Here is a 27178-nt window from a genome sequence, read left to right on the forward strand (position 1 = left end):
GCTAGTTTCTGCATCATTTACGGACATTGGATGAATGTTGTCCTCCCATTTATCAACTCAAAAATTATTTGTTTTTTGAGCTACATGTTTATGCACATTCACACCTGTGAGCTCCCTGATCAAACCACAGTCGACTGCTGGTCCCAGAGCAGCACAAACAGTCGGGGTTTAATTGATGCACCGAAGGGCATCCGCTGTCTTCAGTAGCTTTTTGTCTCACATATTCACAGAGATAGATTTAAAATGACAGCTTCTAATCTTTAGCCAATATCGTTCTGCATATCTGTGTAACTTGTGTTTTGGTTTTATTTGAAGCCATACCTTTTGGCTGTTTAACTAAAGAACAGCGTGGTGCCGTAGATCCCTCTTGAAACACTTGGCAGCTGCGGAGGTGTCATTTCCTGCTATTGCCTCAATGTTACACAACAATGTGCTGCCTTGGGATATAATCCTCTCTATCCGTTACACAAAAAGAATCGTCTTATAGCTGTGGTGCATTCAAATTCACACTCACACTTAGGCGATGACGCAGGAGTCTGTGAAATTCGCAGTTTAGTTGGGTTTTTGGGAAAATGCACATTTCATAGCTCACTTTCTGTCTTTCCAGAAAGTGAGCCATACCTACACCACTTTTACTTATTCATGGTACCCCCCTTTTCTGTGGGAATGGTGTTGAAATTAGCACAGACATTTATAGTTTCGGCTTTATTTGAGCATTTTGAATTGACAGATGGAGACACCCACCACTCTCACCCCCCGCCCACACGCTCTCCTCCTCTCACAGAACCTATTTGTGATATGTGTCAGTGCAATGTGCTAACTGTGCATTAGATACACTCCCAGTGGGAGTGTTAACGTGTGTGTGTTTGTGCGTATACTGTATATCTGTATCTACAGTGTGCAATACGAATTAGGTTCAAAGCACCTTATACCAGGTGTTGCATAATGAATGTACTCTTTGGTATGCACATACTTTATGCTTTTGTTTGTGTGTGTCTTTGTCTTCATATGTGTGCGATAACACACTCTTGGCATCACGGTAGACCACAGCCCACTGGTCCATCTGGGCCTCCCTACAGTGCATTTTGCAGCGAGATAATCCCCCACTGCCTTGTCCTCTACCTCCCTCAGCTTCACAGCTCTCTCTCTATACCCCCACCTTCATCCCCCTGAATCTCTGCGACAACGCCAGCAGAGCCGGTGTAGCAGCCAGCCGGGGTGGTAGAGGAGCCTGCCAAGCTCCCATGTCCCTCTCTACTAATGCCCAGTCTGCCGAGGAGGCCCAAGAGTCTCGGGTACTGCCGGCTTGTCCTCGCTAATCCTCAGATCTTGAGGTGAACGCCGTGCAAGTGTTGGCAGTGGAGCTGGCGAAAGTCTGTGGCTTACGGTCGAAAAGAGGATCTCCATCCCTGAGACTGGAGCTCTGGATAGAAACTGAGCCCATAAGTTTGGAGATTCAAAGGCTTGGATGGTTTGAAGGAAAGGGATTCTGGGGGAAGACCAAATGGAAAGTATAACATGGTAGTGACAGCTGTACGCTTATGTATGGATAAGACAACACAGTGTCCTAAGGATTAATTTCAGATGCAACTGATTTACATGAGCAAAAATGTTTTGTAGGAAATTAAATGGATCATTTATTTATGAACATACTGAGGAAACATTTATACCATATTTTTCCTCTTTTCCTACACTACATCTGTGGCACCTACATGTTTATATCTAGGCAACTCAAAGTACTTGGCTGATAAAATATTGATAAAGTCAATGCTGATTCAAGGCAAATGACGGGACATGTTTACTTTTTCAATATTTGTCTTTCTATAACCTTGAGCAAATCACCCAACAACACATTCCTGTGTTTTGCACAACCGACAACGTTACCTCTTCCCAAAAACTTGTATGTTTGTATTTTGTAGAAGATAGAGTTGGAATAAAAAGGTGTTCAGGGGACATCATGAACCTGAAGTGAAACTGCGACAATATTGAGTTTCATGTCAGGATATAAGTTTATCAAAGCTACAGACATATATAATGAGCTTCGAACAAACAACTTAAAATTGTAAAGAGCTTTAGCACAGGTGTAATCCTGAGGAATACCAGTCTAAAATCTTAAGCATCTTAGTCAATGTGCAGAAGGAGTATTTTCAGCTGCTTGGTTTTATCCTTGAGATCAGTGTTATCTCTGCTCTGATGGGATCAGTGTCCATCTTCTCAGATTATAGAAACAGACATTGAAATGATGACATGTCATGTTGGAAAGCTACGCTGCTAAGATCATGGCAGGGTTGATGCCACCGACCTCGTCATTTGGACCGCCGGGCTGCCTTGAGATAAGCCTTTGAAGCAACATGTTTTTAATATCCTAACGACACTCATGCACTTATTTTCTTGTTAGCCAGGTCTGCCGGCGACAACAAGAGTCAGGTTAGCTACACAGACTTTATTCTGAAAGACTTAGGGGTCGTCTGCTGATGTAATGAATTTGTGCGATTAGGCTTAAAGGACTTAGTCATACTCTTCAGTGTGTGTGTATGTGTGTGTGTGTGTGTGTGTGTGTGTGTGTGTCTGACACAAGGATACGCAAGTACATCCATAAATATCAAATTACTGGGGCATTAAGTAAGATTTTTACCGCCCTATAGCTCAAAAATGACCATAATAATTCTCTGAAACATTAATAAAGTTATTGATCACGACCAATTACTTTGCCATAAGATGACATCTCTGGCTTTCAAACCTTGTTCTTGTTATACAGCCAAAAAGCAAATGACTGCAGTGTTATTACCACTGTTTCTTGGCTCTCCAGCAGATCTCTGATCGGAAAAGTTTCTGTTACACAGTAATGTTTGTGTCATCTACTAGCCACTGTAGCACAAGGGGAGTGGTGAGCTTGGCAAGAGATTTGTTTTGTTGGTCACTAATTAGAGTTTCAAAAGATCAAAGGTCACTTAACCTTGTGTTCTTCCAAACAATAAAGTATCTGTTCTTCTGCAGTTTCTCACAGGAACTATAAAATGTTATAAAGTGAACATGTGAACTGGTGGGACACTGGTTTGGGTCCTGGCTTGTGAAATCCCGCAGGGGGAAAGTGATGCAATGTGTTTATCATCTGTCACTATAATCATGTCATTTTTAATATCCGTTCATGTTTTTATTTTTTAGTTTTTTCAGATAAGTAACGTTGAGATGTTTGTAATCATTTACAGCCTGCCATGCTGTCTCAATTGCTCTGTATACAATAATGTAGCTAACATTTTAAAAAAATGTAAAAGGCTGTAATCTGACAGAAAAAATGTCGGGTGACTGATTATTTAAATCATTGACATTTCAGGGGCAGCCCTACAGATTTCTATCAAAATGACTTTCTAAAGTGCTCATGAATGCCATTGTCCTGCAGTCCAGAGTGACGGACAGATGCGAGACAGATGTTTTATGCCTACATATAAATATCAGCAGATAGTCCTCTTATCTGTCGGTGGCCACCAACTCCCCCTTTGCCGGAGGGAAATGTCCCTTAGGCAAGCCACTTAATCCCTCTGATGCTCCAGTATATCTCCTGTGAACAGAGCACTGCTGAAAAGATGTTTACAACCCAGAAAGTCTTTCCTGACCACATAAAGGTTAGAAAATGAGCTACCTACTCCTCCGCTTCAATTAGAGGCGTCTTAGTGCCATAATCATAGTGTAATTAGAATGTAAGGACGTATAATGCATGGAAAACTCTCAGCTATTATACATAAAAGATTTAATATTGTGAGAAAGAGGCCTGACAGCATGTTTCTTACTAGTGGCTTTTTATTTTGTGGCAAGCTATTTTAAATGGAACAAATAACAGTCCCATCAGTAGCAAAGGAATCACGGTTTAATGGCGTTACTTATCTAATTACAGTGTGATTACAGAAAATAAGAGCTGTGACCTAAAGCCTTACCGCATTTCTAAATTAGTTAGTATACATGACACAATTTTTCAAAAGCAGTCTTCTTCACGACCTGCTCGAAGCTCACTGACATAGAGAAAGCATTCATGGGACAAACTGTAGTGATACATTATCTCAGGCTTGTGCACATAAACTGTAAATCAGTTTTTTATGATACAGATCTCCACAAAGTCATTCGCAGTGAGGAAACGTGTTGTTTTGGCAAGTCGGAGACATGTTGAATGGGAAGTCATTTTGTTGCTGCGTGTTGTCCAAGATTTGTTTGCCATATTGTCCTTGTTGTAACATGGGTAACATGGGGAGGATGAGGGGAGGGTGTGTGAATATTCTGCTGTGATTCAACTATTCTCAAGAGTGACAAATGACAAGATTTAGGGAATTTGGTGGCCAGCTGTCACATGAGTCAGACGAGCCAGACAAGAAATGGTTATAAATGATTCATTCTTCCTGGGTGCCTGCTGGACGGATGGACGGACGGAGGAACCAAAGCGACTGAGCCATGACTCCCCCACCACTACCAGCACCGCCGGCGCCGCCACCACCACCACCACCACCACCACCCCGTGTCCTACTGCATGTGTGTGTGTGGGTTGGGGTGGGTGGGTGGCAGTGCCGCACATTCTGCTCATCCATCTGGTTCACTTGGGGAATGACAGTCCGACATTTGCATTGGAAAGAAAGGGTAAAATGTTACCAAACCCGATTTGAATAGCTTCCTGCCTGATTCGAACCCTGCTCACATCTCACGTTTTTGTGTTTTTTCAGAGCTAAGCGGAGCAAACATTTCACTCACTCACATCACAACAAATAAAACTCTTTCCACTTTGATTTAGTATGATATGAGCGAGGAGTAGTGACATACGTACTGTGGGCACATTTCCAAGCCTGTTTCTCCCTCCTGAGGCCCACTGCATTATGTATATTTGTGCTTGATATAAACAACAGCTAGCTGGAGAGCTTTTAATGCATTATTCAAGGTTATACCATGAATTAACTCGGTTACAATGAAATGGTCCCTTTTAAGTTCTGCATCAGCAGAGTAACATCACTTCTAGAAAACATTAAAAGGAATATGAGGACGACTTGTAGCATGAATATGATCAAATTGCTTTTGATTCACTTCACGTTTGTTGTTGAAAAAGAACCAACTGGAAAAAGAAGCAGCACCCTTGGAAATTATTTTCAGCGTATTTGTGAGTCCAGCTTGGGGCGACACAAATCTCATCTTGTATTACTCTTTCATTTCTCGTTTATTTTGAACCTGCCAGGTGGGACTTTTGTTCATGATATGATAATGATATTGAAGTTTTTATTATACTGTCTTGCATACAGATTTGTTCTGCCCACTTACAAGACACCAGAAATTAATGTAAAACAGATTCAGAATGCAGCGCATAGGCAAAAGGTCCTAAAATAGCATAAAAACAAAATCAAAATTGAACCACATAATTAGACAACTGGCAAGACAAGGTCAAATTTGTTAGAAGTTCTCAGCTACTTTTTTGTATTTTTGCTTTGAATGTGTCCAATTTTACTGCATTAATTTCCATGTCAATGCCAAATTTTTAATATGGCAAATTTCTTTAGCGCAGTGTTTGGAATTATTTCCAAAGATTCATGCAAACCATCCACTTTACTGAGCTGGTTTTTAATCTCATCCATCCTTTTTGGAGAAATTCTATCTCATACAGTACCAAATTTGTCAGGGAGAGAAAAATCAAACTGGTTGGAAAACAAGAAAGCATAAAAATTGTTATTTGCTATTGACAGGAACACTGTGGCCAACATTTCTTGGCCAAGAATCTTGTGACTGTCCGCAAACTGGCTGAGTTTCCTTGTTGCTTATCTCGTAGGAAATAAATGTACTTCCAATTGATTATCACAACGTTGCTCACAGTTTGATTGAGTGGTTAGTGTTGAAGTCCTGAAAGGTAGCGAGGAAGGGGTCATTTCCTCCATCCTATCACAATACTGCAGATAGTTGTTTGTATGGCAAACATATTTTAAACCAAAACTCTGCTGTCTCAGCCAACCGTTTACTGGGCAATTTCTAATAAGTTTTGACATCTGAAGGGAGGAAAAATGCTCCAACAGACGGAGCCAAATTACATTTTGGATTGTAGCCAATGTACAGCAGCAGTTCAATAATCATGCTGTAAAACGTGGAACGTCCACAAAAGCTACATCTGTATTGCCACAACCCTTACTGAGTTAAATCAATGACCTAGTTTGGTTTTGTGTCGTGTCTCAACAGGGGCGGAACTGCTCGCTTTGTACAACCACCCGCCAGTCCGAGAGGGCCAGGTGAAGTACTACACTGTTAAGGTGCCACTGCGAGTTCAAAACTGTGATGAAGGGGTCAAAGGTGTTGAGGCCAACTGGCTGGATCACATGACCCAGCACTTCAACAATGGAGCCTCACTGGTCGATGGATACTTCCACCTGGGCAACGTGAACGGTAAGCAGGCATGATTTTCTGTTATCGCAGAACACTTCGGTTTCCATGGTAATGGATGTAGGACGAAATGTCTCATAAGGATAATTAATATCCTTATTAATTATAATTAATAATAATTAATAAAATTCACATGTTAAACACCCTGTTTTAGGTTACATCTCACACACAATAATTTTCTTCCCTTAAATAGTAAAACAGCCTTCACCTTAGTCTTGGTCTACATGTACTCTGAAAGCTCCGACTCTTACAGTTATTAAAACTCAAAAAGATTCCTGAATAGCTTTTTTTTTTTTTTTAATCCCTCGGCAGTATTATCACAAAAAATGCCAACATCAATCAGATGCCAAATTCACGTCAACCTCTCTAAAATAAAAAGCCTGCAGCAGGTAATGAAGAACCTTGGCCTGCGTGTCATTAATTATGCATTAGCTGGCATTCATTTTCCACCAGAAAACAATCAGAACATATTTGAATAACAATTGACTCCTCTGTGTCAAGAAGTGGTGTAATACTGCAGGATTTGATACTGCAAACATACGCTGGATGACTGCAGAAGCTGCAGCAATCAGGGCTCAAAAACTATTGGAGAGAATAGATTTGGTAGAGAAATTCATACTTGATGACATTGGGCTCTATCTTGCACTCAGCGCAATTGACTTTGTACACTGGCGCTTGTATAATTCCTATTTTGCACTCAACGCACATTGGAATTTTCCCTCCATCGACGCACGTCCTTAAATTAGGGAATGAACTTGCGCTCCGGGGGGCGGTTCAGCGAAAAGAGGAGGCGTGTTCCGGCGCAAACGTTCCCTGGTGCTATTTTGCTGTTTCAGAAAACAATTCTGCCACAGACCAGGAAAAACCTAGTCTAAAGTCAGTGGCGCTTATTCAGATGCTATTTTAAGGGCGCAGACTTGAGGGGATGCGCCTGAGAGGCAGCAGCAACATCGCCACCAGTCAAGAGCATTAATACTGTGCCGCATCCCGGACAGCTCCTGCTCCAGCATGTCAAACCCGGTTTGCTGCAGGAACGGGTGGTCTTCCGGCGTGTAGTGGGTCTGGATCCTCTGCACCTTGGTGTTTGCGCCGTTCCCTCCTCAGTTGGCCCTTGCGCACTGCTCGGCCCGTGCGCACTGCACCCGAGGCCAGGGTCTTCTTCCTGCAAAGCTGCGTTACATTGTTTTGATTTATTGTATGGCTGTGTTACATTTATTTCATGTCAATAATGACACTTCTCGGACACGTCGGTCTCCTCGGCTATGAACCGCTCCTGGCGTGCGCCTGGCCAATCCGCCGTTATAATAGCAATCCGCCATGGAACAAGCGCGCCTGCTTTTAAAGGGAATGTGAGATGACGCTCTGATTGGTTTATTGCAGGTTACGCCCAAACCACACCTATGACTAATGTAGCTACTTCAGACCAACCCATTTTAGATTTGCGCCGGGCGCAAGAGTCATTTATCCCGCCCGCATAATAGCAACAGCGCCCGAGATCCGCCCACAAAGCTACTTTTTTGCGTTTGATACTTGCGTTTCAGATCGCCAAAGATAGGGCCCCAAATGTCTTTATGTTTAGTGCTAACAATCAAATGTTGGCATGCTAACACACAGAAGTAAGATGATGACCATAACAAACACTGTTCTTCCTTAACATCAGCAAGTCATTGTGAGCATGTTAACATGCAGTTGCTATAAGGTTGAACAACTAGTTTGTAGCTGACATCAGAAGTTGGTGGCTAAATTGCAAGAGGTTTTAAATGAAACTATCTGAGACACTGCAATGATGTTTAACAAATTACAGAGTCACTGGTTTTCACCAGTGTGTGTGGCCAACATAATGATTCCTTCTTTGTGGAGAATTCTTTAGAAGACATAGAGCTGTTTGGTATCCTCTTTTAAACTATTTCCTGTTTGGGTTTTCCTCTTCCATCAGACCCCGGCGGCTCTGTGCTTCGCTCTGACACTGGAGAAATAAGCCAGCCAGAGTAAATAAGAGTCATAATTCATTAATCTGGGAAAGTGAACGCCTCAGCAACTCTGAAACATAGATAATTAACCTGATAACAAATTAGTGCCTCCTTGCATATTTTATGTCCTGAGAATGGAGTAATGAAGTGTATTATTATGATTCAGTTTTTTTTCTGCCTATTATGGTCCTCTAACATATTTTGCATTTTTCATGCACTGCTAAGATATGCGTCTCTTGGAACAGTTAAATTACTGGGTAGGATAGAAAGCAGATCAGCTGCATTATGAATCTCTGCCTACACTGACTTATAGGGCTGAATTCAGCTCACAGCTTAAGCTCAACCTCTTTAGAAAACCGACAACTTTACAGAGGTGAATGCTGTTACTTTGTGGATTTTGGTCTCTTGAGAGCAGCTGGCAGTATGACATCAAAGCGGCATCCCGTTTGTTGTTAGCAGCTAATTACATCAAACAGCCGTGCGGCTCGGGTTTAGAATCAGTATCCATTCCTGCCGTTGCCATATTTAGCAACTTCTTTGAGACAAGTTTCTGAATTCAAAATGAGACACTCGACACAATGCGGGAGACCATCTCAACCTCATAAACATCAAGGACATGTTTGACAGCAAAACAGCATGTTAAAGGACATGGACTGACAGAGACAGAAGCATGCAGTTGGATGGGAGATGGTAGTGACAGTGACAGCCTTGTTTTTAGATACAGAGCAACCAGCTTTCATGTCCTGACAGATACACGTGCCGTCTAATGAGTGTAATTGTGTTTTTTTCTAAGACTGACCTTCTTATGCCCAATTTTTTTTACACTTATCCTGTTGTACTAATATTGTTTTACAGTATTTATTCCTCAGAGGAAGTGTTGCTGAGCCTGGTTTTTATTATGGATGGTCTGTCAGTTCCTGCAGGCTGAAATATCTCAACAACTGCTGGATAGATTACCATGAAATTTGGTGTAGATATAAATGATGCCAAGAGGGTGACGGACGTTGGTGGTCCCCTGACTTTTACTCTAGTACGACAATGAGGTTCACATTTGCGGTTTTGATTGAAATGTCTCCACATCCATTGGATGGAAAGCCATGAAATTTAGTATAGATATCCACGTTGCCCTCAAGAGAAATTGTAATCCCTTCACTTTTTGTCTTGCACCGTCATCAGGTTTTGACATTTTAATTAGTCCAATACTTTGGTTTAGGACCAAATGTTTGCAAAACTCATTGATGTCATTCCTGTCACCAGATCAACTTTGTGTTTAGTGCGAATTAGCAATTAAGATTGTTAGGCTTATTCTTGTTTAGCAATGTGTTGCTTTAAATTTTTTATATCTGGAAGTTGGCAGGTATAGTTTCTGAGCACTGTATGCAGTACAGAAGAAGACGAGTACGATGAGAGTAAAATGTGTCAATATCCACTCTTAAATATAGAAACTTTCAATTTAAAAATATATATCGTTTTCTTACTCTTGATCAGGAAAATTGCACTGAAGCTCAAGTTTAAGTCCCACCCATTTAGAATACGATACATATACAGTACATTAAGTTTGTGGAACAGATAGACAGGCTACAGATACAATTAATGATGTACTTGCTCATCCCTAAAAGCTTTAACCTTCTACTACTAAAAGCCTCTGAAACTCATAGACTAAATAGCCTAAAGGATGGGAGAGGATGCTGGTCCTTGTTTGAACCAGACACTCAGATTAAAATCCTGCAAAACAGTTGTAATGCTATGTAATCTGAAACAGATTATTAAATCCAATTTGGCATCTTTGAAAATACAACAGATTTCCATAATTCATTCACCCAATATGGATATATTTCAGTGCCAATACTCTTGTGCTGTAAGTTAATAGTAACCACTAAAAGTAAACCGTACATTAACAATCATTCATAATTGTTATGCAAAGCCCACAATTCATTAACTGATTGAAATTAATCATCCATGCAGCCCTAACCTTCTGATGCCTAAAAACATAATTTATAATCAACTCGAAAGCACTCAAGGCGCTGCATACCTTAGTCATGGAGGGGTGAAGGGGTAATGGACAATATTGGTGTATCAGCATTATGATATGTCTATATGACCTTCATATAAAGTGGCTTATTGTCTTTAATTGTTTACTTTGTTGTTTAATTGTTTTATTGTTTACTAATGTATGATTTTATTTCACTGATATGTATGCTCTCAACCTGCTTATATTCATACATTTATACAAAGTTAAATCCTTAATTAGCGCAATTACAGTTATAGGATTTATTTACCCTTTGAAATCTTTTAAAGACTTTTTGAACCTAAAATACATTTTTATTTATTGCACTTGCATTAAGTTACATGACAATTAGATCTTCTTGAGAAAATATGTTACTCTGAAAACAGTTTGTTGTTTATATTGATTGTTGACCTAAAGATCATAGATTGTCTGCATCACTGTTCATGTTCCTGCAATCTCTCTGCAACTCTGGCCTTTTCCTAATTACTGTTCTACCTTTCTATTGTCTCTGACAGTCGGTTGTTTGTCATGGTCCAGAGGGACACACACTTGCACACAAAAACACACAAAAACACACCGTGTCCCCATGCTTCTTCTAAAGATGGGTTTCCATGGTGAAGCTGGATGAGAAAGCATTAGGGCACATTGTTTGCATATGCACGTGTATTTGTATATTTGTGTGTGTGTGACAGTGAAAGTCCTGTCTGGTGTGGCAGCACTGTTTGCAGCGAGTGGGGACCTTGCCTGAGCCACAGAATAGAATATTACTATATATTGAATTGAATTTACAGGTCCTAGGCTGCACGCAGGCCCCACTGTCATAAGACACACATTAAAGATTCATACAAACTGTGGCACTGTCTGCTAACATAAATAGGACTATATGCATCCACATATACCTACAAAGACACGCACATACACCCATTTACACTCACATACATACACACAAAATACATATGAGTTCACACTACCTCCCTGGATTCAGGAGTAGGATGTGGGGTTGAGTTTGTTTACTGAAGAACTGACAGTAATGGTGTTGACGGGGAGTTTGGCTTTGTTACTTGTATAGCTTAAGCTATCTCCAGAGCCACAATGAGGATTTGTAGCTCGGTTGTGAGACATTGAGCTATTCATATGCATGACAGTCAGCCCTCACTGGTTTCTAAATTTGGGCAAAGCCAATGGTGGAAGAGACAGAGGGAGAAAGGAAGAGAGATTCGGGGAATATGAAATTCCAATAAGGTTTTCTTTTTTTCTTTACTGTGAAAAGAAATTCAGGGAAGGGAAATGATGTGCAAGCGTTTCTCTGAGACAAAAGTTGACGAGAGGTGGAATTGGAACTGCCGTGTTTGTGCATGTGTGTGCATAGTTTTGCACATAAACTGCATGCACACGTGTATTTTCTACGTGGTTGCCGTTATGTGTATATAGGTTTTGACAGCACAGCATGTGTACTTTCCACCTCTGAGTGGTAGTCACAAGACAGGAGTGTTTTACTGCTGTGTTCACTTAATGCAGTTAGTTAGTTGGTTTGCCTTCTCTGTTCAGTGATTTTGGGCATATGACTATACAACAGATGCACTCAGGTGGTCGAAACCTCTCAAAGCTTATTTTATTTAAAGTGAAACGCAAGCCAAATCAGCTGCAGGAATCACCGTGATTTAGGTCGGCTAAACAGTCACACAAACTTGTTAAAACAGAAAAATAGATCATGTTCACAGTCAAGGGGCTCAAATGAATTTCAGCAGAATACCTTAACTTAACTGTAAAAACAAAAAGTGAAAAAGGTGACATTTATTTGTTGAGATTCTCATGAGCACTGGGATAATCCCTTTGTTATACATCACTGTGGGCAAAAGTTCAACCAAGGGTGTGACAACATTAGAGATTATCCACAAATAACACAGAGGCCATATTTCTGAGGGCGTTCTGTGACCCATGCAGTTTGATCCATGGCTCTTCATGTCCACATGTCAAAGCGAGAAAGTCACAGAACTCCAAATTGCTCTCAATGGTTGAACTAGCTACTCATGGTCAGGCCAGCACCGTGTTAGCTCACTGCCATTAGTGTGTGTTAGATATGCAGTTCATTAACTATTTAACATGTTTTACATGAAAGACTTTTGGAGAGGATTTCTCCCATACTAGCTTTAATTAATATATTTATCTTGAAATTTTCTCATGTTAAAAATGTATAACTGTATAATTCCCACATTGGATGCAGGATAAATCCCAGCTGTGAGAAAGCAAATTTCTCTTCCTCAATATTTCTGTGTTAACCAAAGTGCTAAAGCCCATTGAATGCATCAAAGCACACCCCGTGGTTCACTCTGGCCTGCGCACATGGATGGGCTCATGCAGTGTGAGAACATATCAGCTGTAACTTAGTGGAAAATGGAAATTAATGAATTGTAGTAAAGATTTAAAATTCACATTTTGGAAATGTGTGAATTAATAAAGCAGAGCTACTGTCGCACTTGTAGTTTTACTATATCGTCTGTATTCAGGCCAAAACAAAAGCACTATACATTTGCAAACAACCCCTGATATCCAATCATCATGCTGTCCATCCTCTGTTCCTTTTCTACCAGCTAAAGTCTGCCCGGTAACCCACAGGTACCAGCCTGCCAGCTGCCAAACCTTTGGCTCCGCAGGGAAGAGCCACATCCAATCCACACACCCTCGTCTCTTTCTCTCTTTCTCTCTCTGTCCCTCTTTCTGGATGTCCACTCGTCCTGTTTGAAATATAGATAAGCTGTCAGCAGCCTGTCTCCAGCTCTCTGAGGCAGTGCCTGGCACACATGTTTAAATCATGTCAGCAGACATGACCTGGGGCAGGGTCACCTTCCGGCTCGTCAGTGGTCTGCTGGACTTGAACACATACAGTATATACTGATCTGTGCAAGCAGAAAAACACATATGTAATTCCACTAGATTAAATTATAGTAAAAGTGTATTTAACTAGATATATAAATCATAATCCCGATAAACATCTAGTTCACAGTTCTAACTTAATGATTCAGTACAGTTTTACATTGCATGAAAACGCCACTGAATATCTGCCTGTTAAGCACTCCGTTGTAACCCACTGCAAGCTGTTACAGTAAATTGCAATGGTGAACACACCAAAAAACCTAAAAATGTCCATGGAGACCTTTCAAACTACACCTGCAGCATAATATACTTCTCCACTGTTAATCCATATGCTCAACAAGCTCCAAACAATTGCTTCTTTCTCCAATATATTGCTAAATACACTAAATGTTTGACACTCAAAACATATTTTCTTCCAGTCGGTCCTCAGGGCTAAGAGAACATAACGGTAGACAGATTGCCAAAATAAAACACGAAAAATAATGCCGCTTTAACAACACTACGGAGGCTTAGAAGAGCTTGAGGGCATTTCAGGACAGAGAAAGAATCACCTCTGCTACTCACTCCAGCTGTCTGTTGGACATCTGAGTCTGCAAACTGTCCTGATTTCTGCTCATAGTTTTGGCACACAGTTTGGTTGGACCTGCCTGTTCACTGACCACCTACATCTTTACACAGACATCTTTAAAACACGCTGTGAGACATCAGTTCAACTTTTAGTGTGGCAATAAATTCATGCCCTTCCTTTTTTCCAGTCAAAAATGTGTCTTTGTTACTGTATTGTGACACAAGCTAATGCTCTTAATAGTTATTTAAAGGACCATACCAGTGTTTTAGCTACTTGAAACAGAACTGAATAGTTTGAAACTTTAAATGTTAGTTGGAAGTAGAGCTGCAACCATTAGTCAGTCTGCAGAAGAAAAAAAAATATAGCTATATAATAAAGCTACTGTTTTGATAATGAATTAATCATTTAAGTCATTTTTCAAGTAAAGGATCCATGCATTTAATGGTTCTAGCTTATCAGATGGGTCAATTTCTTGACAGAACATCATGAGAAGTTTTCTATTTTCAAATTTTTGTAGACTAAATTATTAACCGAGAAAATATTAGTTAATTGATTATGAAAATAACTATTAGTTGCAGCCCTAGAGAAAAAGTGTTCTGGAGCCAGGCTGACTTTGTAGCAGTAGGTGATGCACAGTTGCACATGGCTTCATGGGAACAACTTCCTGTGTCTGCTGTTTGCTTGTTCAAAACACTGTGTGCTAGAAATCAATGTACAACAGCAGGTTTGCAAACATGTCCATGAATATTAGGAACAAACAGCTTCCAAACTGATTTGATATGTGCAGCCAGAGACCTCACGTCTACATTCAAACACCCACACACCAAAAACTACTACAAACTCAAAGGACTTTAAGTTTCAGTCTCTTTTGTGTCAGCACTGTCTACGCACGCACGGGTGCCTGTTGTTGATCCTGTGTCATGTGGGTGCTGATTTCAGCTGCTGCGTGTCACCGGGTGTCACTAGTCGTCACCCTGCCTCTCAAGCTATCTGAATCTCGCCCTCCATTTGCTTCTGTGTCTCTCAGTCCCAATGCTGTCACTCCCTATTTTAAGTGTGACTGTATTTGCATGCCTCGCCCTGCGACCTTGAGTATGTGAGTCACGGGGGGATGGAGAACAATTTTACTGAGGGCGCACAGTGGTTTTTGCAAGTGTAAACAACTTATTCTCAGTCGGCCCGCCGGCTGCTCAGCTCAGCTCTCAGTCAACAGGCGCAAGATAATGTTTATTCGTGCACGCAACCGGTGCATTCCCCTGATGGACTCAACGCCCCCAGCAACCAACTCCTTCTCATCCACTTCCCTCGTTCTCCCTCTTCCTCTCTCCTATGCTCAGCCTCTGTTTGCATTATCACCAGAGACAGGCTGCTCCCTCTAGAGCAACGAGACAGAAACCCTGTGTCGATCTCACCTGAGTGATCCCTGTCATGCTGGCAGGGAACCGATGGTGGGCCTCGGTGCCACACATTTTCCAAAAAGCCTTCTTTCCAATTGTATGCCAAGGCCCGCTGAATGAGATAGGGAAACGTTGGACTGGGGGAGGAAGGGGGAGAAGGAGGGAGCTGAGGAAGAGAAAGCACGAATGGATGGATGGGGTGAACAACGGCAATGTCTGTATTTGAGAGAGCCAGTAGATGTCTGAGAGATGTCTTCAATTGAGCGTGCATGGGTCCTAAATGGGTTTTCAGGGAGGGGGAAATAAAAGAGCCTGTCATCCCTTCATGCTATCTCTCCCTCTGTCTTGCATACTCCCTCCTTCTCTTTCTATCTTCCTCTCCCTCCCTCTCTCCACGGGCTCTCCAGCCGCCTCTCATCCCCCTATTATTAGGGCCCAGTAATGAAATGTGGAGTGTCTCGTATTGGTGCCTGGGCCCCGGCAAACTGTATTAGTGTGTAAATGGTGTGGGAGTAATGAGAAAGCACTCAGGCCAGCCGGGAAGACTGGACCATGGGGCGTGTATTGTGTCTGTGTCTGTGCGTGCGTGTGTATATGTGTGTGTGTGTGTGTTTGTGTGTGTGTGTGTGTGTGTGTGTGTGTGTGTGTGTGTGTGTGTGTGTGTGTGTGTGTGTGTGTGTGTGTGTGTGTGTGTTTGTGTGTGTGTCTGCATGTAATGTGCATGTGCATCAAATGAATAACAAGAGACGTTGGGTGGAGAGGGGTCCCGGCTCACGGGAGCCGGAGTGGTGTTTCTGTCTCGGATGCCAATCCTGTGATTGTTAGCCTCCAACAGAAGAGAGGCTTAGAAAATCTATTTGGTCAGCAGCACACAATCTCACTAGTGGCCTAAAGCATCAACGTCAGTGTCTTTATGTGGCTCACTTAATTCAACTCTTTTTAAGGTGAATTATGCAGGCTTAGCAAAAGGATTTATGCTTTAATGCCTTATGGACTGACTTCATTAAATCAGTGGCTACATTTTGCCATCACTAAAATCTGTCCATCCTTTCTAAAGGGGTGGTTCTCAGTCCTGATCCTCTGAATCCTATCAGCTATTGCATTCACCTTGCTTCCCAGCTGTAATTAGCCTCTGTTTAGCCGTCTAGCATGAAAACCAGCAGGGCTCTGGGCTCTCTGAAAACCACTGATGTAGCGCATAATGTCTTCTCTTCTTTTTTAACATCCCAGAAGGGGAATACCTGCTCCTTTCTTTTACACTGTCTCCCTGCATAATGTATAAGTGCACATTGCTCATACAAATGGCCCACACCACTGGCTATGTAATAAAGGGTTGTGTGTGAATGTGGCTGAGTGATATCATTCCATTTCCTCTGGCCTGGAGGGCCTAAAGCAGCGGCAGCAGAGACAAGACAGACACGCTCCATCCAGTAAATACGCTTTTCACGGCTGGATTTTTTTTCCTTTCTCCTCTTCAGATATGCTGCCTAAGTCGGTGGAAAGTGTCTTCATCTTCCAGGAAGGGAGCGAGAGCGAGCCGAACGTATCCACCCCGACATATGACGCCATCGTAGTGGAGCAGTGGAGCGTCATTGATGTAAGTTGAGAGATTTAACTTTTCCTTTAATATATTTTTTTTTCGGGGGGGCTTTTGCCTTAAATCAATAGTGACAGGAAAGGGAGGAACACACAGTAAAAGTGCCACAGGTGAAATGGAACCCATGGCCGCTGCAGCGGGAACTCAGCCTGGGTACATGGGGCGTCAGCTATATCAGGTGAGCTATGAGGGTGTCCTGAGACTTTTCTTTTTCTCACAGTTTCCCAGGTTTTGTGTTCTGTGTCACTGGTCAAAGCTCTTTTCTAAAAAGTTGCATAATTATTTAATAATACATACATGCCCTTGCTTCAAGGACACTTTTACTTAACATAATTTATGTCTTGAAAAAAGGCACACAGAGGCGTATTTAAAGCTAGGACTGGGCAATAATCAATATTCGTTTCTCAACTTCAAATGAAATAGTTTTTTTAAATTTCTGCTGTACAAATTCCAAGCTATTTGTAATTAAAACAGCTTAGTATCCAAGCAATTGATTTATTCAGGAAACATTCATACAAGACAATTTTACACCTTGTGACTTACGTCCACTGCCAGCATTCGGTGCCATTGCAGGAAGTAGAGTTCCCTTAATGGATGAGAGAGGCAAAATAACCACGGCTGGAATAGTGAATAGGTGAGCAGCACCTTAGAACACCAGAGTCTGGTGTTCAGTACGATTACTTTACATGTGATTTTCCAAACCTTTGCTATATTGTGATACATCTATTGCTAATTAAACATAAAACCTGAATAAATGAGTGGATAAGCATAAGTATTGCAGATGTTTTCATACATGGTACAGGCTCACTGAATAGTTTGGTGAGTAAGAAAAGGATGTGACTCATAAGCTATGGCCTTCAAAGACACCACATCTCTGCCCAAATGAACATGACTGGGAGAAATTACATATTAGATAGCTCTGTCTCTCTCTACCACCATCATCACAGTACCAAATAAGGGAATATCTAGAATAGTGTTTATCCCTCCAGGAGAGGTTCAGAGACTTGGAATCTATGCCAAGGGCCATTGGAGCTGTGTTGAAGGCTTGTAGCAGCCCAACACCTGACTGTAAATTTTTTTTTAGTTTGTCACCAATCAATCAAGTATTATTAATATTATGGTATTCAAAAATATATTTAACCCACATTGCCAAGCTCTATTTAGAGCACAAATCTTCTTTAGGACTATGGTCCTCTGGCATTGAAATCAGTCGACTGTCGGATACTGTGCCCTTCCAACCCCTCCTCATTCTACAGCCTATCTTTTCCCCAACAACCCCAAAGGCAAATCTGGCAAATCTCAATTTATGGGACATGTGTCGCAGTCGCTTGTCTTATCAGGAGCAAACAAGCCCTTATCTGCCCGCCGATTAGTGTCTCTCCTCAGCACAAGTTCCAAGTTGGAAATTGATTTCTGTCAAGAGTTGAAGGGTTTGTGGCCATTTTGTTGCCTTTCATCTGTATGTATGTATGTGTGTATGTGTGTGTGTGTGTGTGTCTGTGTGTATACATGTTTGTGCATGCAGCCGTATGTGCATGTGTTTGTGGTCTCTAAGTGTGTGTGGATGAGTTTGGTTTTGTGTGTCTGTACGTGTTTGCCGATGCTATCTCTGTAATTGAATTTAGACTTTTTTGCGGCCCATGGCTGTCCAAGTGTGAAAGGAGACTTTTGTCCCCGAAATGTGGCTCTGTGATTGTCCAGCTCAGTGCTGATGGCCACATGTGCCAATAAAAAAGACTCCTGTAGTCGTCTGGCTGCAGCAGGAGAGCCTCCCCTCCTCTGAGATGAATGGTAATACTGTTACAGCTTAATGGATTTCAAGGCTTCCTCAGAAACATCAACAGTGAGCGACGCCGAACCGACACCCAGTGTTCCAGGAGATCCAATCAACTCTTCCACTGGGACTTTATCAAAAACTGTTTCACCCGAGCAATCTGCGCCATGCCAAATCAGATTGACAACGCACTCTTTCACAAAGAGCGATCAGGGCCTCACATCATCCCTATTCATTGTGATAACTGCCTAAAATTGGTATGCAAAGTATCCTCACAGCTCATTATTGTTTCAGTGCAGAGATAATTACAATGAAAAATAAGGCAGAATATTGATTGCGAGTGGAGTTTTTTTCTTCTTCTTTATATACGTCATCTTCTTTCCCCCCCTCTAATGCTTTACAGTTTTATTTATCCAAAAGTCTGACAGGTGGTTGGATGTATGAAGCTCAGAGAAGAAGAGGAAAACAAGCTGTTTCATTTAAGCAATCATTTATATTGTCGTCAAGTGGGAGTGTATCATCTCAGGGATGGTGTCTGTTCATCAGTGGAGGGAGAAAAAAAAGTGTTTTTAATTGTTCCATTTATAAATGAGTTACAACTAATCAGACGATTTGCATGTGAAAAGTGCTGATCTACAGGTGTTCGCAAAGCAGCAGAGTGGTGATGGGCTGCAGAATTTAACTCTCTTTTTCAGTGAGTAACATTTAATGTGTAACTGATTAAACATCTTGCCCAACACTGGTGAACAAAGACTACATACACCCCAGTCTATACTAAAACATAATTTCAACCATTATTAATAGCTTCATAATAGAGTTAAAATAAGTATAAACTTTGGATAAAAATACCCATAACCCCCCTTGATGTGACAATGACACGTTTACCATACAAAATTACAAGAATACATTCAATTTATTGGGTCATTTATTACCAATAGTATGTTACCAAATAAGCTAAATGAGTTTATTTTACTTTAGTTGTACTGTGATAGAATACTGGTAAAGGTAATGGTTAAAAAAATTGTTGCATTTGAGACAAACAAAAACAAATGGGTCATCAGATTCTGACTTCAAAACAAATCATAGATAAAAATCAAAGAAGAAAAACAAGTAACAAAAATAAATGTCAAACCGACAAACTAAGATGCAAGTGCTATGGAAACTAAATGACAGCAGAACACAGCCTGGAGGAAAACAGAACCAAAACAATATACATATACGGTGCTCAGCATTTAGATGCCTGCGTATATTCTGCATAAAAATGCCATCAGTGCTAAAGAGCTCATCCAGACATTTCTTGTAGCTTTTTCACAAAAAGCAAAACAACACAGATTTTGGGCAGATGTCCTAAATACGTTTGAAGATGCAGCAGTTGCCTGAACAGTTTTTTTTCCCTTAGCAAAATGACCTGAATAGGAACCATATGGATGGTGATGAAGTGCTCCAAATGAATAACTCATCAAGGGTCTCTGCTATGAAACTCCAATTAGGACCAGCTTCGCATTTTCCTTTGGGAAAATCAATACAGGAGCTGCCTTGGAACTAATGTACTGAAAGCCCTCTTTGCTATCACTGAGTTTCACAGGAGCAATAACTAAACAAAACATGGTCTCCTTTAAACCTCAGCTAGGGTTGGTCTTAATATGTTTGCCCGCCATGAGCTGCTGCAGTAGAATTTATTTATCAGGAGAGACAAAGTGCATTAGCAGGAGGGTGTTGTGTTTCAGTCTTTCTGTATCCAGATAAAACAGGGAAGGAGCCCCGGAGTCACATAAACATCCATGTATGTGTGTTTTATTAAAAGATGAACTGATATTCACCTTAGCACAGCTAACGTCTATGAGGAGTCTGATGTTTCTTAGAAGCCTCTCATCCTCGCTTTCATACCTTCCTGAAATGTTGTTTAGAGCACCATTATCCACTTTAAGTCTGCCAGGCCCAGCAGAAGGCCCATTATGTATGTTGTGCAACAAGCTGTATTCTAAATTCTCAAGATAATACAAAGATTTTACAAATATATCTAGCATGTCCTGTTAGTGGGGAAATGTTTATTAGATTGTGCAGATCATATTTTCATTTCATCTAATGGTGCAGCCCTAAAAAACATCACATCTCTGGTCTGAATATTTCACTTAATGTCGTATAAGTTTACCATATAGAATTTGGAACAAGGAAGGATTCAAAGGATTCAAGGATTTAATGGGAAAGAATGTGTGGAATAAAAATAAGGATATCTCTGGTTTTGCTGCATTATTTCTTAAACTTTTTTTGAGTCAGCAGTGAAACGTTGGTGAACTACGCTTTTAAATGGGCACTCCAGAGATTTAGTATTGCACATCCATATACTATATCTAGCCAGAAAGGTCAATTTTCATCTCTAATAGTTGAAAGTATTGGACAATACAGTCAACAATAAAAACAGATACAAACAGAGCCTGAATTACACAGACAAGAGAGACAGCACTTATGACACACATTACCAACAGTATCATGACAGCAATCAACAAATAGCATGACAGCACAATGTTAGGCCTGGTGAAGTGTGGATATTATGTACAGACTGTAATAAGCAGGAGCAGCTTTTGGACTGTAATGACAAGACAAGCAATACAAAAACAATCACTGTTCTTGTGTTAACAAGTTTGATTTCTAATAAACCAGGCTCTTAATGTTGTGGAAAAGGAATGGTTGTTGGCACAGTTTCTTATGTGTTGCAGTAAATTGTTCCAGTCCGGGGAAGCTCTGACAGAAAAGGCAGACAGGCCAAAACTACTTTCTTCTGGGAGTTGTGAGAGACAGATTCATGTTAGATATTCTGACTTAAAGTCCCTTGTATTGGTCAAGCTTCAAATTCTTCATTTCTCTTGATACAACTGTGTCTTTTCTTAGATCCTACCTACATCATAAACGCCCATGTATTTCATGCCGTGTAGTTTTGTAATGGAGCTCTATTAAAGACTGATTGAGACTGATTAAACCTAGATTACTCAAGTTTTCTCAGAGGAACATTTTTTACAGACTGTGTATTAGTTCCTACATCTAGATTATAACTAAAGACAACTAAACTGATTTTGACATATAATCTTGGTGAAATGCCCCTTTAAGAGGGAAAACCAGAGATAAAGAGGTCAAAAAACATTGTACATCTACTGTGTTTGATTCTGTAAACAATCAATCCTTAAAGAGTCAACTTACCCAAATCCCAAAAGAGTATCTTTTCACACTTACCCCTAGTGCTGTCCAGCCATGCACATAATCTTAGTTTAATGTGCAATGTGTGTAAATGCCATCACCCCAATACAAAGAAGTGGAGTGGAATTTGAGCAGCACAAACAAAAGTCCATTCACCTTCATTTCAGGCTGTCAGCACGAATCTCCATATCCCCAAACCTCCGCACATAAAACTGAAATTATCCTGCAAGGCCACATACCACTGGTGGTAAATGAGAAAATGCTTTTTTTAATTTTTTTCTCTTACTGACCCTTTAAAATATTCCTTACCAGAGCAATAATACTGGCATGGGCGTTTGTTACTCTAATTAGGTGCAGCAGAGATGCAGCTAGGATCTTGTACATAATCACAGTAACAAATTCACAAGAAAATGATTACTTCTGTGCAGTGGTTACCAGATACATAACTTAGAAAAATGGTAAGAGCAGAAAGCAAGACAGATTGCTCCCTGGTTACCACAAGAAAAGTTTTTTAAGGGCATTATTAAAGTGTCTAGAACATAAGAAATAACTGTTGTTTCATGAGTTTGGTGTTTGTAAAATGATTTAAAGCTAAATAACTTTTTTTCTCTCTGGCTTCAGATAGATAGATGATCTAAAGGCAGATATAATAGAGCTGTGTGTGTTTGTTTTCCTAAAGATTTACAGTTTTTTGAGCATATACTGTCTGTGCATAGTTTTTGATATACTGAGAACTATGAATATCCAAGCATGATTGTCAGTAAGTAAAATGTTCTCTCAGCCACTTCAAGCACTGCAGCTGGATGATGTCACAGGCTTGCTCACTCCTTGATCTTGACAACTCATAAACCAAAAGACAAACCAGAAAGACTGCAGAGAGAGTTTAGAGAAAGTGTCTACTCCTGCAGAAAGGCACCTTAAAGGTAATATCAGTGCAGTTCAAATTTAAGAAATGGCAGTCCAAAGTCAAAGCAAGTGAAAGGAGCTTAACATCACTGACATTGTTGTCACTCATTCCTAGAATTTACTTGCATGCCCGCCTTTGAAGAGCAGCACTTCACAGTCTCGAGAAATAAAAAAAAAAAAAATGGGATTAGGGCCCCACATCATAGCATCGGTATGGCAGAGAGGAATCTTTGAAGAAATAGTTTTAAGACATAGGAAAGGGAACCGTAGTCACACACACATGAACATATCGCATGTGTGTGTTCCCTCTTCACACAAAAGGCACCTGGTACAAAGTGTCTTCCTCTGGGTTCACTAAAATCAGTGGTCGATGCAAAGAACACAGGATGCAGATTTGTAGGGCTTTTTTTTAACATCAAGCCTGGTGCATTATTTATAACGTACAGTGTATGATTTCTTATGTGTTCTGTGTCGGTGTGTGCATGTTGTGGCCTGCATGTTCTGCAGAGAGGTGATCATTAACATGTAACGCCTGTCCATGATGTCTCTATCTTTTCTGACTTAGGTGAGAGAAGAGGTGACCTAGATAGAGGGAGTGTAATTTGCACTGTCCCTGCAAGTGAGAGATCGCACCCGTTCTGTCAGACAGCGTGACGATGATGCTGATAGATCCGAGATTGAGGGAGAGGTTTTGGTTTATAAGGTGCAGTTGTTTATCAGGTGTAGTAAAATATTAGAAACAAGTAATAACATGCACATACAAATGTAGAAATTATATCACGAATGCCCTAGCAACAGTGGTAGAAAGTAACTATTTCTCAAATATTGCAGTTAAAGGACCAGTGTGTAGGATTTAGTGGCATCTAACAGTGCAGTTGCACCGGCCGTGAAACTTGCGCGATAAAAACGTCTGGTTTGTCCATTCTGGGCTACTGTAGTAACAATACCATTCAATGTGGCCGACCGAATATGAAAACATACCAATGGATATTATATTCCACTTCTGCCAAGAGATCCTCCTAAATGTTTCAAACTGGAGCTACTTGAGTATTCCCAATATATGCTACTTCATATTTCTTCTCCATTACATTTCAGATTTAATACTGTACAATTGAATTGTCAAGGATTAAACCAACCTTTTTGGCTTGTGATGCCTGTCACATTAAAGATGTCTGTGAGTTGTTAACAGTCCCACCAGAGAGACATTTACCCTCTAAGAGTCTTAGATGTTTTCATTTAAATAACTGAGGCCCAAAAAGGTCAAATTATCTAATAAAAACAAAAAAGGCAGGCTGAAGGGATGTCAGAGAAGAACCAGTGTGGTGTGGCTGAAAGTCACGAGCTAAAGCGAACTATTTAAGGAGGCAGATCTGAGTCCAAATTGAGGTTAACGTGACAGAAACTGGCTTGTCGTCATCTGTTGTTCCTCTCTTCTCCAAAGTAGGTTGTGGTTAAAAGAGTCAGCTCAGTTAACCTAAAAAAAACATCTGTTTTTTAGCTAACTGTAGCCGGCAGGCTAATTTAACAAAGCAATGAACAGAGTAAGAAACTCTGAGCTCTCCTGTCAGAATTTGGCTCAGGGCCCTCTCTTTCTTTCATATAAAATAATTAGGGCTGCTGCTTTTAAGATGATGATTTGTCTGATGACCTGTCTCACAACCCCCATTTGAATCATCAGTTTCAATCATCAAATACTAATATTTTTATACTCCCTGCAAAAGTACACGATAAAAGCTTTCACCGACAGCACAGTAACAACTCCTGGCTGACTGATCCTTTGTTTTCCAAACTACCTTGTCACGTGCTACCAGGCTGCATAGTTTAGTCTTGACTCAAAGGTGGGCTAATGCCTCATAAAAGTCTAAAGTTTGGATGCACTTTGGATGTCTTACTGTTGATACTATTGTTTCAGCAATGCAATTTTAGGCAGGGAAAATGTCCTTAGATGGTGCGTTTGTGCGCTTGGGGAGGGCCTAGTTGAATACCCTATGCAGCTAATGGTATTTTTAAATCCTGTGGAACAATCAAAAGCTCCTGAAAAGCTATGAAATGCACCAACAACTACTGTTTCCAAGATCAGGAATGAACCTTTAAAGTGAATATGGACAATAAGTCTATTGTAAATTTGAACATCTACATACAATTGGATAAAACTCATCTGCTGAAAGCTAAGCTACTAAATATACCTTGTGGTGAGCTTGTTTTGTCAGTGATATGTTTTGGAACAGCCACCCAGCTTCTTAATCAGCAAGGGTCCAACAATAAAGCTGAACCACCATATTAGCTCGAGCACAAATCAGATGTGTTCACAGAGGCATTGATAACTTCTGCCCAATAAGCCAATTTATTATCTAAACAAAGAACTGATGTAAAATGTGAAAACAGATATCACAGAATGCCTTTGAATGGGCCAATCACACTTAGAGAAGGTTATTGCAGTGCTTTAAAACATAGTGGATGCTGAATTTCCTGTTGCTGTGACAACGCTCCAGGCTGAGCGAGCCAATCAGGGACAGTACCTGAATGCCCTTTTTTAAAGGTATTTGCTTCATCATTACAGGACTGTGTCTGCAAACCTGTTGACCCTAGTAGTTTGCAAAATTACAGCTATATTCAGGGCTGCTGAAAAACAGAATTATGGTTTGTTTTGTCTATCTTGCAGAGTCGGTAGAGGGGGTTTAAAGAAAAACAATATACTGGTGTTTCTGTTGAGTTGACTATCAGAGTGCCCTTTGAACTTCAAGTTGACCTGCAGCCACACCCCTCTCTGCCCTTGGCCTGAAAAGAAACTTTGTTCTAGGACCACGTTCCCCAAACTGGATAATCTCCACGGTTTCTCTGAAAATGAGGGGAGGTTTAGCATCAACAACTTTAAGATTAGAAGTGGGTTATTGCCATGGAAGTTATTGTCTTAGCTACCGTCATCAGCTGGGAAAACTGTGACAGTGAAAGTGTCTGACATATTCTCCTCTTTTTTTTTTTTTTTTTCCTTCCCTCTCTTTTTTCTTTTTTCTTCTTTTTTTTTTTTTTATTATATAATAAGAAAAAAAAAGGGTGTTTTTTTTTTTTTTTTTTTTTTTACATTTTTTTTTTTTGTTGTTTTTTTTGGGGGGGGGGGCCCTAAAAAAAAAATGAAGAAAAGAGAGGGGTTAACCTCAGGGGCTTGGATTAACTCTCACCTATTCCAAAGAACAGCAAGCCATTACAGAAAAATTATTTCTCAATTTACTTTCCGGGCAAGCTCTAAAAGTAAGCCTGTTTCTGGGAGTGGTTCCAACATAAACCCCCGAAAAATGTTGATGTGCCGCTCCCTGTAGGAACTTAGAAAGTAAAGCTTGTGTAAATAATGTCTGGAGCGGTGTGTCTTGTATTCTAACGATTAGCTCTTTGCAACCTACAACTTGATATGTGACTGCTTTAGGTTTGTTTGTGCATGTCCTGTCATCCTGGTCAATAAGAATCTGTAGAAGAGAAATGAGGCGTTGTGCGGTGGAGTGGGTTTAAGTGTTTTGACTTAAAGTCACATGGCAGAAAATGAGCATTGCATGCTGATCAGTCTCTCTCTTTTTCTCAGAAATGCTCTTACTCTTTATTCTCTCTCTATGTATGACTAACTACCCACTAGACCCTGTTGTGCAAGAGGAGAGGTAATAGTCGTAGGAAAGCATTGTAGTAGTAGTCACACTTGTGACGGCAATAAAACAAGTAGTTACAGTTGGAGGGATAGCAGTAGATGCTGCAGTACCACTTTAGTTGCTGTAATAGTCTGGTAGTAGTGGTCGTGGTCGTTATTGTAATGATACTACTGCTGCCTAGATGTAGAATTATAATGAATTAGTAGTCACTGTGAATGGAGATTGTTTTGATAGAGTTGTACCAATAGTAGTAGCTTGTGTAGTTGTATTTGTCGTTGCTGTTCTAGTATTACTAGTATGTCAGTTGATAACATGTAACTATGACAGTAGTTTACCCCACAATAATTCACCTCCCTCCTCCAAAATGTGTCATTAATCACATGAGCCTCTGATTTAATCAAACTGTCCCCTTTTTGTGTTATTTCCAAGCATATCGATACTGTAAAAATATGATTAATATAGGAAAAAAATATGTTTTACAGTGAAGAAATTTGTGTTTAAAGAGCAGAAAACCAGAAAATATTGCCAACTAACAGCGTGGCTACCACAATAAAGGTTTAACCGTAACTAACATTGTCACTAGTGCAATGCTGGCAGCTCCAAAACAGTAGCAAAGGGTATCTGTTTCAAAAATGTGAACGACAATGTCATCAGTAACCTGCACACAACATGCTCATGTGTGTTAATCTGGCTCTCTGTGACAGAAGCAGTACATCCACGTGAAAACCTTGCAGGGAGCAGCTTTAATTAGAGAAGACTTTCACACTTCACAGTACAGTGAAGGCTAATGTGGCATGTGTAGGTGTGATGTATTCTCAAGTCTCTGTTCTTATACAGTTGATCAGTGCGCTATGAATAGAC

General features: G+C 40.6%; 1 protein-coding gene across 1 annotated transcript in view; it reads left to right on the forward strand.

Moving 5' to 3' along the window:
- The window catches only part of LOC127367641 (raftlin), a 98211-nt gene that overhangs the window by 59301 nt on the left and 11732 nt on the right, over window positions 1-27178 (forward strand). The window contains exons 6-7 of the mRNA XM_051407669.1: window positions 6196-6399; window positions 16692-16810. Of these exons, the coding sequence (XP_051263629.1) occupies window positions 6196-6399; window positions 16692-16810 (323 nt within the window). The remainder of the gene's footprint in view (window positions 1-6195; window positions 6400-16691; window positions 16811-27178) is intronic.

The sequence above is a fragment of the Dicentrarchus labrax genome, unplaced genomic scaffold (genome assembly GCF_905237075.1).
Source record: "Dicentrarchus labrax unplaced genomic scaffold, dlabrax2021, whole genome shotgun sequence".
NCBI lineage: Eukaryota > Metazoa > Chordata > Actinopteri > Moronidae > Dicentrarchus > Dicentrarchus labrax.